Source organism: Hemiscyllium ocellatum, chromosome 12 (genome assembly GCF_020745735.1).
Source record: "Hemiscyllium ocellatum isolate sHemOce1 chromosome 12, sHemOce1.pat.X.cur, whole genome shotgun sequence".
Classification (NCBI taxonomy): Eukaryota; Metazoa; Chordata; class Chondrichthyes; order Orectolobiformes; family Hemiscylliidae; genus Hemiscyllium; species Hemiscyllium ocellatum.
In genome coordinates, this window is record NC_083412.1 from 65,595,678 (window position 1) to 65,610,014 (window position 14,337).

The window sequence follows — 14,337 nt, forward strand, 5'->3', positions numbered from 1 at the left end:
ACCAGGGACCTGGGTTCAATTCCCGCCTCAGGTGACTGACTCTGTGGAGTTTGCACGTTCTCCCCGTGTCTGCGTGGGTTTCCTCTGGGTGCTCCAGTTTCCTCCCACAGTCCAAAGATGTGCGGGTCAGGTGAATTGGCCATGCTAAATTGCCCATAGTGTTAGGTAAGGGGTATATGTTGGGGTATGGGTGGGTTGCGCTTCGGCGGGTCGGTGTGGACTTGTTGGGCCGAAGGGCGTGTTTCCACACTGTAAGTAATCTAATCTAAAAAATCTAATCTAGTGACTACAATGATTGGATATTTGAATGTATTTTCCAAATCATAATTCAGCATATAATTGGCAATTATACGTAAAGTCAAACATATGAATGATTCATTGACTATAATAGCTGTCATCTCATTCCTTAACAGACACCTGCAATGGGGTATATTATAGCCCTTTCTGTTATTGTTTTGGAAATCCAAGCAGGATCCCAAAGTTCCAGTAATTGTGATAAGGACTGGTTGGAGATTGAGGGCATCAGGTAAGACGAGTAAATTGTAGAGCTGACCATTGTATTGAAGTGGGATGGTATGATCAAATTTGGGGTGGCTAAAAAGATTGAGGGTTTCAAGAGGATGAAAATAGAGAACAAATTTCCTCTGTTAGGGGAACCTAAAATTAGCACAGTTTTAGTATGAGATAGATCAGTCAGTAGTGAAATCAGAAAAGGACTCCTCCAAAAGGCTTCGGTGCTATGATAATTTACAAAAGGAGAAAGGCAGAAAAACTTGGACCTTTGGAGATGTAAGGAATAATGAGATGCTGATGTGGGCCTTGCTGGTGAAAATAAGATCTGGATTTTTGTAGGACGCTGAAAGTTTTGACTTGGCATGGCAGCGCAAACTGACCATGCTATAGAGCTGGGAGTTACTTTGGATTTTTTATTTGTTACAGTAAAACTTTTACAATATGCAATACTGTTGTACAGTTCTTTCTTGGTCCTTGGAAATTTTATCTCTTTATTACTTATTGGTCTCTGCAGAGGTCATAATGCTAGGAAGGGAAATTGAATAGGAAGAGGATGAAAAGGAGGACAAGCCTCAGGGCCAGATGCCTTAGTTGAAGAGAGATCCATGAGGTTCTTGTTAGAGGTTAAAGTGTAAGAGACAGGAGAAAGAGCTTTAAGAAAGCATTTGGTAGATCCCTGGGGTTCAACCTGCCATCTAAGCTCATCCCAGAGTAGTGGATAGCTTTGACACAGGAGAATGAGCTTCAATGAAGCTTGAGCCAGTTGTGACAATGAATGAGAAAGCCAACTTTGTGCCAAACATGTTTACTTTTATACCCCTTGGATTTGAATAAATGAGGATGAAGGCTATAGCAATGAGAAGAGCAAGAATGAGAAATAGGATGTCCTGAGGTCAGGCCATTTAACATAATGGTGGAAGACAGACTTAACAAATTAACAGGTTCCGGTGTAATGTGGCTCAGTGTTAACATTCATATCTCTCAGTCAAAGGTTTGTGAGTTCGAAACTCATTCCAGAGATGAGCATACAATTTAAGATGACAGTGTGTGCAGTATTCAGGGATGGATACACACTTGGAGGGCTATTTATAAAGTGTGATGTTAACCCAAGGCCTCACCTACTCTCTCAGGTGAACATAAAAGATCCCAAGATACTATACAAAGACAAGCAGAGAAATTCTTCCTGGTGTTCAAGCTGATTTTTTTTGTTCAACAAAGTTTAGAAAAAAGATTTATTTGGTCATTATTAGTATATTGATTGTGTAAAGTAGGTGCCTTACAGTACTGACAACAATAGTGACAATGCTTCAAACATATTTATTTGCTTGAAATCATGAAAGATGCTATAAAAATGAAAGTCCATCCTTTCTCTTAGGCATGTCAGAAGAGAATTCTATTGTCTTTTTGTCACAGAAGTGAATTGAATAGGCAGCAGTGCCATCTCCTGGAGGCTATTGTGGTGAACACTGGTATTCCATGCAAGGAATATTCATTAAAGTGTGGAGAGGTCTCTCAACTGTTTGTCTCAACTGCAGCTCAAAGAACAGGCTGAAGGCTTATCATAACATTTAAAATGAGTTCAATTTATAACATCTCAAATTGCTTCCAAATTTTATTTTATGAACATATCAAGACTTGTTTCCTAAATATTCAAACTAAATTAAACAGGATGATGGTCTTTAGTCCGGGTCAATATAACATTTGGATGTGCTGGTCATTTCATATAACCTCATCCCTGCACACTGTGTGATAGAGTTTTCTCATTATCTGAGAAACTTGTATTCATCGCTAGGAACACCCACTAGATTGTAGCATTTACCTTTACGAAAATCACCCATTTCTCATTGCACAAAATGGAAGTAACGGAAATACTTTTCTATAATCGACTTTGGCAAAAGTACTGACCGTTTTAGCTATACCAATTATTCTAGCTCAGTTATTTTCTATTTAAATAGCTGCTAGTCTTGAGAATAGTTCTTGCTTTATTGAAATACAACGTTATTTTATAGTCAATTTCAGCTTTGAAAAGTAGTGTTCATTGATGAGGATAGAAATAGAGGTTGTTAGAAACAGTAAAAAGTGAGGTCTGCAGATGCTGGAGATCAGAGCTGAAAATGTGTTGCTGGTTAAAGCGCAGCAGGTCAGGCAGCATCCAAGGAACAGGAAATTCGATGTTTCGGGCATAAGCCCTTCATCAGCCCTTCCTGATGAAGGGCTTATGCCCGAAACGTCGAATTTCCTGTTCCTTGGATGCTGTCTGACCTGCTGCGCTTTAACCAGCAACACATTTTCAGCTCAGTGGTTAGAAACTTAGCCAGACATGCAGGACAAATATCAGGAAAAATGGACAAAGATGATTTTTTTTTGTTCCTCAAACATTAATAATATTACTGGGGTATAAAAGTTGGAAACGAGCCTGGAATTAATATCAAAGCCATTGTTGAAAGCAAGCCATGAGAATTTTACTCACTGGATCTAAAATGTCAACCGTACACCAAATTATTTTGTACATAACTCAATTTAATGCCGAGACAACTAGATATGTGGAGCACAATAATAGCAGGCAGACCTAAAATACTTTCTTCAATTACAAAGTTAAAAATCTCACAACACCAGATTATATCCAACAGGTTTAACTGGAAGCACACCAGCTTTTGGAGCGCTGCTCCTTCATCAGGTGGTTGTGGAGGACACAATTCTAAGGCACAGAATTTATAGCAAAAGTTTACAGTGTGATGTAACTGAACTTATACATTGAATAATACCTTGATTGTCCATTGAGTCTTTCATCTGTTCGAATACCGTGATAGTTTCACTTCTTTCATATGTAAATCACAAAACTTTTTTTAAAAAGTTGCATTCTCAGGTTAACTGTAACACTTGATGTTAGCTAGACAACATGTTGAAGGTGTTAGCCCTCTGTGTTCTCTGTCTGTGCCATGATGTTTAGAATGATTCTAATCTAAGAAGTGAGATAACAGAGTTTTGCATGAAATCATGCAATTTTTGAACAAAGTACAATGTAACTCTGCAAGTATAAATTCACCCCACAAACGTATATGTGTGTGTGTGTCTGGGTTGGGGGATTGTGAGTGGGAGAGAGTGTATATATGTGTGTATATGTGAGTGTAGAGTGTCTTAATTCTGCGAGGGGGTGCATGTGTGAGGTGTGGAAGTGTGTGTGTGTGTGTCTGGGGTGGAGGGGTTGTGAGTATCTGTGAGAGAGAGTGTATATATGTGCGCGTGAATGTAGAGTGATCAAAGTCTCTGAGAGTATGCATGTGTGAGTGTGGGAGTGTGTGTGGCTGTAAGGGTGTGTAAGAGTGTCTGTGTATATGTTCAATTATTGCATTAATAAAACTATAGTTTAATGAAATACATTTGATCACACCTTTACTTTTGTAGGTACTGTAATCGAATAACTGAGGGTGGCTTCAGCAAGATTTATGGAAGATCTGTTAAAATTAAGTTTAAATCTGATCAATCAATCACGTACAAAGGATTTTATTTGGAGTACAAAGCCTTCAGCTATGAGGATCGTAAGGAAAATTGTTATTTTGGAGTTTTGATTCACAGGAATGATTGTCTAATTTGCACCAAAAATGATATTTGGGATATTTTCATGCTATTTTTAGCCTATTTTCAGTATGTCATTGTTTCTTGGTTGCAATACAGTGATGAAAGTGGTTTAGACTAGTTTCTGCTGCAAAGAACACATTCCACCCCCCCTTTCCCCAAAAGTCCCGAATGTACTTGACCTTTCCTGCAAACTACATTTTGTGCTAAACTAAATACATCTGCAAAGTTCTGTTTCTGGCCCGTAGAAATACTATTGTGCATTTTTTTCAATATGAAATATGGTAGCATAGTGTTAAAACAATGAATTAGTAATCCAGAGGTCTGCAGTAACAGTAACTGAAGCTAAGAGATTACATGTCAATTCAACAACTGAGAATTTAAATTCAATTCATTAAATGAATTTAGAATCAAAGGCTAGTATGAATAAAAATTTCTGAATACTTGGAAATGTATGGGAAAACAGGACAAAGTCAGCATGGTTTCATCAAGGGAAGATCAAATCTGTTAGAATTCTTTGAGGAAGTAACAAGCAGGTTAGACCAAGGAGAGCCAATGGATATTAAAAATCACACAACACCAGGTTATAGTCCAACAGGTTTAATTGGAAGCACTAGCTTTCGCTATAAATTCTGTGTCTTTCAGTTGTGTACTCCACAACCACCTGATGAAGGAACGGCACTTCGAAAGCTAGTGGTTCCAATTAAACCTGTTGGACTATAACCTGGTATTGTGTGATTTTAACTTTGTACACCTCAGTCCAACACCGGCATCTCCAAATCATGATTCCAATGGATGTTAGCCACCTGGATTTCCAGAAGGCCTTCAACAAAATGCTGCACAGGAAGCTGCTGAGTAAGATAAGGTCCTATGGTGTTAGAGACAAGGCACTAGCATGGATAGAAGGTTGGCTGTCTGGCATGAAGGGATAAAACTGTCCTTCTCAGGATGGCAGCTGGTGACTAGCGGTGTTCTGCAAGGCTCAATGTTAGGACCACAACTTTTCATTTTAGACATTAATGATCTAGATGAAGGAACTGAAGGCATTCTTTGCAGATGATACAAAGTTAAGTTTGGAAGGACAGGTATGACTAAGGAGATGAGGAGGCTGCAGAAGGATTTAGACAGGTTAGGAGAGTGGGCAGATGGGAGTGGCAGAGTCTAGAGTGTGGTGCTGGAAAAGCACAGCCAGTCAGGCAGCACCACACTCTCGACTCCAATTCAGATGCTGCCTGACCTGCTGTGCTTTTCCAACACCACACTCTAGACTCTGATCTCCAGCATTTGCAGTCCTCACTTTCTCCTAGATGGAAGTAGCAGATGAAATACAATGTGAGAAAGTGTGAGGTCATGCATTTTGATAGGAAGAATAGAGGCAGACTATTTTCTAAATGGGGAGAAAATTCAGAAGGCTGAAGTGCAAAGGGACTTGGGAGTCCTTGGGATTCTCACAAGGTAAACTTACAGGTAGAGTTGGTAGTGAGGAAGGCAAATGCAGTAGTGGCATTTATTTTGAGAGGACTAGAATATAAAATCAGGGATGTACTTCTAAGGATTTATAAAGGTATGGTCAGACCACTTTTAGAGCATTGTGAGCAAGTTTGGGTCCTGTACCTCAGGAAATTTGTACTGGCCCTGGAGCATGTCCAGGGGAAGTTAATGAGAATGATCTCAGGAATGAAAGGCCTAACCATGAGGAAAGTTTGAGGACTCTGGGTCTATACTCGATGGAGCTTAGAAAAATGAGAGGGCATCCAATTGAAATTTACAGAATGCTGAATGGTATGATCAAAGTGGACCATGGGAAGATATTTCTATTGGCAGGAGAGACTAGGATCCGAGGGCACAGCCTTAGAGAAAAGGGAAGACATTTTAGAATGGAGATAAGGAGAAACCTTTTCAGTCAGAGTGGTGAATCGATGGAATTAATTCCCACAGTACGCTGTGGAGGCCAGGTCATTGACTATATTTAGGACGGAGATAGATAGGTTCTTGATTGTCAAGGGAATCCAGGGTTATGGAGAGAACACGGGAGAATGGGGTTGAGAAACTTATAATCCCTGATTGAATGATGGAACAGACTCAATTGGCTGAATGGCCTAATTTCTGCTACTGTGTCTTATGGTTTTATGATCTAAAAAAGCTAGCATCAGTAAAGATAACTATGAAATTATAGACTTGTTGTAAACACCATGGTTTACTGAGATCATTTAGGGAAGGGAAGCTGCCATCCTTACGTGATCTTGTCATTTGTAACTCCAGACCCCTAGTAATGTGATTAGTTCTCAATTGCTCTGTTGAATCATTTGGTAAGCAAACCAAACTACAATGAGAAACTATAAAAGGAGCAAAACTGGATGGACCACTTGATGTCAATTCAGGCACCTATGTCAAATACATACTAGAATCATAGAATCCTTACAGTGCAGATAGAGGCCATTTGGCCCATTGACTCTGCATCAACCCTTCAAAGAACAACCCACCCCCATATCCCTACATTTACTTTGGCTAACCTGCATATCTCTGGACAATCCAGCTAACCTGCACATCATTGGTCTGTGGTAGGAAACTGGAGCACCTGGAGGAAGTCCATGTATTCACAGGGAGAATGTGCAAACACCACACAGACTGTTGCCTGAGGCTGGATTCGAACCTGGGTTCCTGGCACTGAGGCAGCAATGCTAACTGTGCCCCCCCCCTAAAGGGCATTTTATGTCCATTAACTGTGCAAAGTCTCCACATCTACACCTGGGGGTGCTGCATCAATGATGAGAGAGCTGTTACACAGACCAGTCCAGCAACTTCCATGTTACAGTAGCTCAGGGTTATTGCAGCAGTTCACATCGCTGTTGTGAAAGCTCAGACACTTACTATATTGAATATGGAAGCCAATGAAAGAGGCTTCCAGCACATAACACCCCTCATCACTGGAAGAAGCGCACAGGTAGCAAGATGCAGAATGTACTCAAGATGGGAGGTCTCAGTGTCTACCATCATTGGTAGCACCACTGCTGACTGAGCTGACCTAGTTCTAAAAGACATTGCTGCCAGATTAGGTCTGTGTTAGACAATGAAATAGCCATTACAAAGAAGTTGTTACTTACTGGTGTAAGTGATAATAGCAAAATGATTATGGAGACAACATCCTGTCTTTATGCTGTGAACTGAAAATGTGTTGCTGGTTAAAGCGCAGCAGGTCAGGCAGCATCCAAGGAACAGGAAATTTGACGTTTCGGGCATAAGCCCTTCATCCTGAATTTCCTGTTCCTTGGATGCTGCCTGACCTGCTGCGCTTTAACCAGCAACACATTTTCAGCTCTGATCTCCAGCATCTGCAGACCTCACTTTTTACTTTATGCTATGAAAATCGTCTTAAGTAACTGTCAGTTATCTCAAGGTGTTAATCTATCGTAATTCATGTCATTGTGACAGAATGTTTACATTGGCCCTTGTGATTAATAAAGCCAACTTTTATTGTCAGGGTAAGTTTTCTATATGAATAAAGTTATATTTTAAATACTCATACAGCATGACACAAAATTTAGGAAACAGATATAATGTTAGATCATTAAACTATGTTTAAATTTATATAACACACTGTCTTCTACAAATTTTATTGCACAGACGTCAATACATTTTATAACCATAATTTCTAACTTAACCAGCTTGCCCAAACCAATTTAAGTGCAAGGATGGATCATGTATTTCTTTAAAGAACCATTGTGATGGATGGAGGGACTGTCTGGATGGCAGTGATGAAACTAAGTGCAGTAAGTATTTACTTTTATTTTTCATATGAACAGTCCTTTTATTTTTTTCCAGCTAAATTGTAAAATACACATTATTTAAGTATATAATTGCAAACTTAATTCAAACATAATGTGAGGTGCAAACATTGTAAAAAACTGAATAATGTCACAACTGAGATGCAGAGTAGTCATTAACTGGGAGTTTGTATAACTCATTGAGGCTCTTTTTAAAAAATTCTTGAGTGTTCCAAGTTAAAAAATAACCAGCAGCAAAGTTTTAATCTTAAACAAAATTATTACATCAAGTATTAAGTAACAAAAGTGACAGCTAAAAATACAGATACAACAATTAAAAGTAGGTACAGATGAAAGATACTTATAAAGATGGAAGTAAGACCAGTCTGTTATTGTTGCAAGTGTGTTATGTGCTTGAAGGTTTCCTTCCCAAAGTGAAGGTGTTGAAAAATTGAGGTCAGAAATTCTGCAATTGTTATGGCCACTATAGTTGAATAGTTGTGGGTTTCTTCTACAGATGGACTGAATAGAAAAGGGACAAAATGAAGGCTCCTTTGTTTTGCTTTTATAATGCTGTAGGTTGTTGAACTTGGGAACCTTGTTAAATACAACAGTTCTTTAGCTGGGTTGCTTCCTCTCTCTGTTGAAAACCCTCCTTTCTCTGATGGTGTCTCTGAATTATTCCTTGAGTTCTGACAAAATTGTTTCTCGTAGATTGTCCTGTGCAGAACAAAACTTAACATGCCTGCCCTGTTAACTTTCATGAATCATTGGTCCACAGGGCAAAGTCAATAATGCTGAAATTTATGTGGTGCCCTTCTGGTTTCCTTTTTCTCAGAAACTTTGAATTCTCATATCTTTATATCTTCCTTCCACCTCCATGCCAGTTTTGTTGTTGGAAAACTTTCACTATGTTTGCTATACTACACATAAATGTTTCAGGTTTTAGCATGATCAGACATGCATGTTGCTCTGTTATGTGGTTCCTGCTTTTGTAATATATTCATGCAGAGTGGTTTGAATTTTTCCATTTACAAAAGATTGCCTCAATTCCAAAGTATCATACTCATCATTTAACCTTGGATTTATTGTACACAATGTAAATTTACTAGGGTGGGAGAACATCATCAGTATTTAATATATTACATAACCTGGTTGTAATTAAAGTTCTGTCAGGTGCTTCAACATCGACCTGAAACTTTTAAAGTTCTTTCTTTGCAGATGCTGCCCAATATAATGAGTATTTTCAATTTTCACTTACAATTGGTTTTAGATTATTGCTGTTTAGGCTGAAATAAAGTAAGCACTACATATTAAGTGTTTAATTTCCAGAAGAATCTTCAGCTAAATGACTCTATCTCCAGATGGAAAAAAGATGTAGATCTTTTGTGTTGTCCCAAGGGTTAATCAACTTCAACATTTGTTCGCATTATGATTTATGCTGAAGTAACACTTCAGACTGTCAGTTTTTTGGCTGATAATCAACTTTCAGGAACCACCATGTAAGATGCTGTGTTCATTAAAGATCAGATTAGTATTCTTTGTCAAATATGTAATACTATAACAACATAACCATGAGGAGATAAAATATGAAATTTGTGAGATGCTACCAGTCATGAGAGGTTTCATAAAATTTGGCTAGATGGTACATTTTTTTCCAAAAGGATGAAAACTGTCAGTGGGAACTATAAACTTGAACATACAGCTCATGGGTGTCACAATATAACTTTTCAAATGGACTTCACATGTCCATTGTTCCACAAGCTATCACAAAATGAATAAATGTATAACAAAATGACTAATTTGCTTGGTCCTCAGAGCTAACATATTTTTAAAAGTTCATTCATGGGATGTGCGTGTCACTGTCTAGACTAGCATTTATTGCCCATCCCAAATTGCCCAGAGGGGAGTTGAGAGTCACCTACATTGCTGTGAGTCTGGAGTCACATGTAGGCCAGACCAGGTAAAGATAAATGTTTTCTTTTGGCAGGATCTATTTCTCCTGCTGCCACTGGCACTTACTGCTTTTTAACACACTGGAATTGAACCAATCAGGGATTGTTCTCAGGCAGAATACCCTTAACTCAAAAGATTCTAGATGGCACTGACTCTCGAGTTCTCTCACTCACTGTTTCAAAAAGCAACATCATATCACACAGTTCAATAATATATAGCAATTGATATTTTTAAATTGCAAAACTTCCCTGATATTTCAGTTCTAGCAGTCCAAATTCCATTTCTGTTACAGTCCCATAAAAAAAGAAAAATCTTAAAGGAGGTTGCTCTGACTGATATGAATCTGGCCTCAATTCCACATTTCCCCATGCCACCACCCACCTTTAGATTAGATTAGACTTACAGTGTGGAAACAGGCCCTTCGGCCCAACAAGTCCACACCGACCCGCCGAAGCGCAACCCACCCATACCCCTACATTTACCCCTTACCTAACACTATGGGCAATTTAGCATGGCCAATTCACCTGACCCGCACATCTTTGTGACTGTGGGAGGAAACCGGAGCACCCGGAGGAAACCCACGCAGACACGGGGAGAACGTGCAAACTCCACACAGTCAGTCGCCTGAGTCGGGAATTGAACCCGGGTCTACAGGCGCTGTGAGGCAGCAGTCACTGTTTTTTCAAGAACTTTGAAAAATATTTCATAAACCTTCCACAACCACACTCTAGGGAAGAGAGTTCAAAAGACTCACTATGCTCTGAAAGAAGAAACATCTTCTAATTTTCATCTTAAATGGGAGATCCCCTCATTGTTATTAATTTTCATCTTAAATGGGAGACCCACTTAATTGTTAAATTATATTCCCTATTTGTTGGCTTCTCCACAGATGAAACATCATGTCAGCATCTGCACTATCAAGTCCCCTCAGGATCTTGTATATTTCACCTGGTATTCTTCTAAACCCAATTGGAGCAGTCCCAACCTGTAACCTTTCCATGTAAGAATTCCTCCATCTCAAGTATTATTCAAGTGAAACTCCTCTGATCTGCTTTTAATGCTTTTATGTCATTAACCCATCATTTGACTATCATTGCTTAGAGAAGTGATATTATCAGTTTTCCACAGTAAACATGGAAACTTACAGCGACATGCTATTGTCAAAGGTACTGAATGTGGATTCAATAGTGACTAAGTGTAACTTTTCTAAGAGAGTTGTTTTCTAAACAATAGAGAGTGTACAACAATGAACATTCACAATGATGATACTAAGCTGTGGTTACTGTAGTTACAAGGAAAAATTGAGATATTATGTCGATAACTTTGAATTTCTGCTTGACAAAGTCAACCATGTCTAATTTTTCTTTGCTTTTGTTCTGGATAGATTGCTACTTCACATGTCCAAGTGGAAACTGCATTCTACATGGATCTGTTTGTGATGGAATCAATGATTGTGGAGATGCAAGCGATGAACTGAATTGTACAAGAGCAAGCAAGTGTCTTTCAATTCATTTTTCACTTTCCATTTTTCTTCTAACATAGCTTAAAAATTAAGCTATTAAAAATTATTTTTCAATGCATACATAAATTAACCAATACAAATTAACTATGCAAATTTTCAATATAATAAACATATTACTGTGAAACTTCTTACTGGTTAGACCTTATGGATTACATTTTATGAGTAACTTTTTCTCTGCATCAGTCATTAAAGGAATCGCTCAATGGAAACTACTGAGGATATGGAGTCACAGCATTGTTGTTAATATATGATATAATCTTGATATATGAAAGTAATAAATCTTTGATGTAAATATCCTAAGATGTAAATTCTAGTCCATGAAGTTATGGGGACTATTGCATTGTCATTCATTATAATTAGCATAGGATTTATTTTGTGAGTAAAATATAATATAAAGCAATAAAGTAGAATGGGTATTATAAGCTATTTGGAAGATCAATGCAGCAGAATAATCTTACAGCAAGATGATAACTTTATAGTATTGTCATTGGACTAATAATTCACAGATGCAGGTAATGTTCTGGGAGCCTGGGTCTAAATGGTGGATAGTGAAATTTGAATTCAATAAAAATCTGGAATGACTATGAAATTGTCGATAGTTATAAAACACATCTGGCTTACTAATTCCCCATGGGAAAGGAAACTGGCATTCTTAGCAGGTCCCCAGCCCCACAACAATGTGGTCAACTCTTAACCGCCTTCTGAAATGGCCTTGTTAGCCACTCAGTTTTATCAACTGCTACAAAATCTAAAGAAAGGAATGAAACTTAGCAGACAATCTGGCATCAACTGAGGCACCTTACTAACATGTGACGCCAAAATTAGTATATCCGTCTTGCGGACTGGTCAAGTACCAGTCTGACATTGTCATACACACAGAATCATACCTTACAGATGATGTCCCAGAAACCACCACCCTTGTCTCTGGATGTGTTTAGTGTCACTGGCAGAACAAAGCCAGCAGATGTAGCTGCACAGTGACTTACAGTTGGGAGGGTGTTGTTGTAGGAGTATTCAATATTGACTCCAGACCCCATGGTGTCTCATCAGGTAAACATGGGCAAGGAAACCTCCCATCCACCCCTGAGTTAATGAACCAGTACACCATCATGTTAGAGACCACTCAGGAAGCACTGAGGTGGAAAGGGCACAGAATAAACTCTGTAGGAGTCTTCAATGTCCAACACCAAGAGTGGCTTATTAGCACCACTATTGTCCTTTAAAGTGGTTGAACTTTAAAGGACATAGCTGCGAGACAAGACCTGCAGGAATTGGTGAGGGAACGGACAAGAGGGAGAAAGATACTTGACTTCCTCATCAATAAACCTGTCACAGTTGTATCTGTCCATGACAAATTGCTACGGGTGACAACCATACAGTGGAGATGATGCCTGGTTAAATATTGTGAATATCCTCCACCATGTTGTCTGGCACTATCAACATGCTAGACTTCAAGCGGACCTAGCAACCCAAGACTGGCCATTCATGAGGCGCCATAGGACATTTGCAGTAGCAGTAGAATCATACTCCAATACACCCTGGCAATTATTGCTATTAAGCAGGAGGCTCAACCCAAATTCAATGGAGAATGCAAGAGAGCACCATGAGGCATATGTAAAAATGAGGTGTCAACCTCATAAAGTTACAACACATGACTACTTGTGTTCTTAACAGCAAGTGATAGACAGAGCTAAGCAAATACACAACCAACAGATCAGTTACAAACTCTGCAGTTCTGCATATCCAGTCATGATTGGTGCTGGACAAATAAAAAACTCACCGGAGGAGGAAGTTCCACAAATGCCACCATTCTTAATGATGAGCAATTACAGTAGCTCAGTGCAAAAGATGATCCTGAAGCATTCACAGCAATTTTTAGACTGAAGTGGGTGGTGGAGGATCTACCTGGGCCTCCTCCAGGTCCTTAGCACCACACATGCCAGCCTTCAGCCCTCTTCACTCGATATCAAGAAACACCTTGAGGCACTGGACACTGCAAAGGCTATGGGCCCCAATAACATTCCAGCAATAGTATCACAGAATCCTTACAGTCTGGAAATAGGCCCTTTGGCCCAACAAGTCGACACTGACCCTCCAAAGAGTAACCTATCCAGACCCATTCCCCTACCCTATTATTCTACATTAACCCCAAACTAATGCACCTAACCTACACATTCCTGAACACAATGGGCAATTTAGCACGGCCAATCCACCTAACCTGCACATCTTTGGACTCTGGGAGGAAAATAGAGCACCCAGAGAAATCCACGCAGACACTGGGAGAAAGAGCAAACTCTACACAGTCGCCCAAGGCTGGAATCAAACCTGGGTCCCTCGTGCTGTGAGGCTGCAGTGCTAATCACTGAACCACCGTGCTGCCCCATACTGAAGACTTGCTCTCCAAAACCTGCTGTGCCCCTCGCTGGGCTCTTCTAGTCCAGCAACAACAATGGCAACTAATGGACAATGTTGAAAATTGTCCAGGCATGTCCTGTGCACAAAAATGCAGGACAAATCTAACCGGGCATTAATTCCCCAGTCTAATCTCAATCACCAGTAAAATGATGGAAGGTGTTGTCAACAGGGCTATCAAGCAGCAGTTACTCAGCAATAGGTTTGGGTTCCACCAGGGCCACTCAACTCCTAACTTCCTTACAGCCTTAGTACAAAAATGGAGAAAAGAGCTGAACTACAGAGGTGAGGTGAAAGTGATTACCTTTGACATCAAGGCCACATTTGACCGAGTGTGCATCAAGGCCCCCTAGTAAAACTGGAACTGGGAATCAGGAAAAGGACATTGCTCATGGGAGTTATACCTGGCACGGTGGCACAGTGGTTAGCACTGCTGCCTCACAGCGCCAGAGACCCTGTTTAATTCCTGCCTCAGGCAACTGTCTGTGTGGAGTTTGTACATTCTCCCTGTATCTGCGTGGGTTTCCTCCGGGTGCTCTGGTTTTCTCCCACAGTCCCACAGGTTAGGTGAATTGGCCATGCTAAATTGCCTGT

General features: G+C 39.7%; 1 protein-coding gene across 1 annotated transcript in view; it reads left to right on the plus strand.

Annotated features, from left to right (window-relative positions):
- LOC132820596 (suppressor of tumorigenicity 14 protein homolog) overlaps positions 1-14,337 on the plus strand; it is an 81,927-nt gene that overhangs the window by 41,684 nt on the left and 25,906 nt on the right. Inside the window, exons 11-14 of the mRNA XM_060832801.1 lie at positions 414-526; positions 3,919-4,052; positions 7,755-7,859; positions 11,194-11,301. Coding sequence (XP_060688784.1) covers positions 414-526; positions 3,919-4,052; positions 7,755-7,859; positions 11,194-11,301 — 460 coding nt within the window. The remainder of the gene's footprint in view (positions 1-413; positions 527-3,918; positions 4,053-7,754; positions 7,860-11,193; positions 11,302-14,337) is intronic.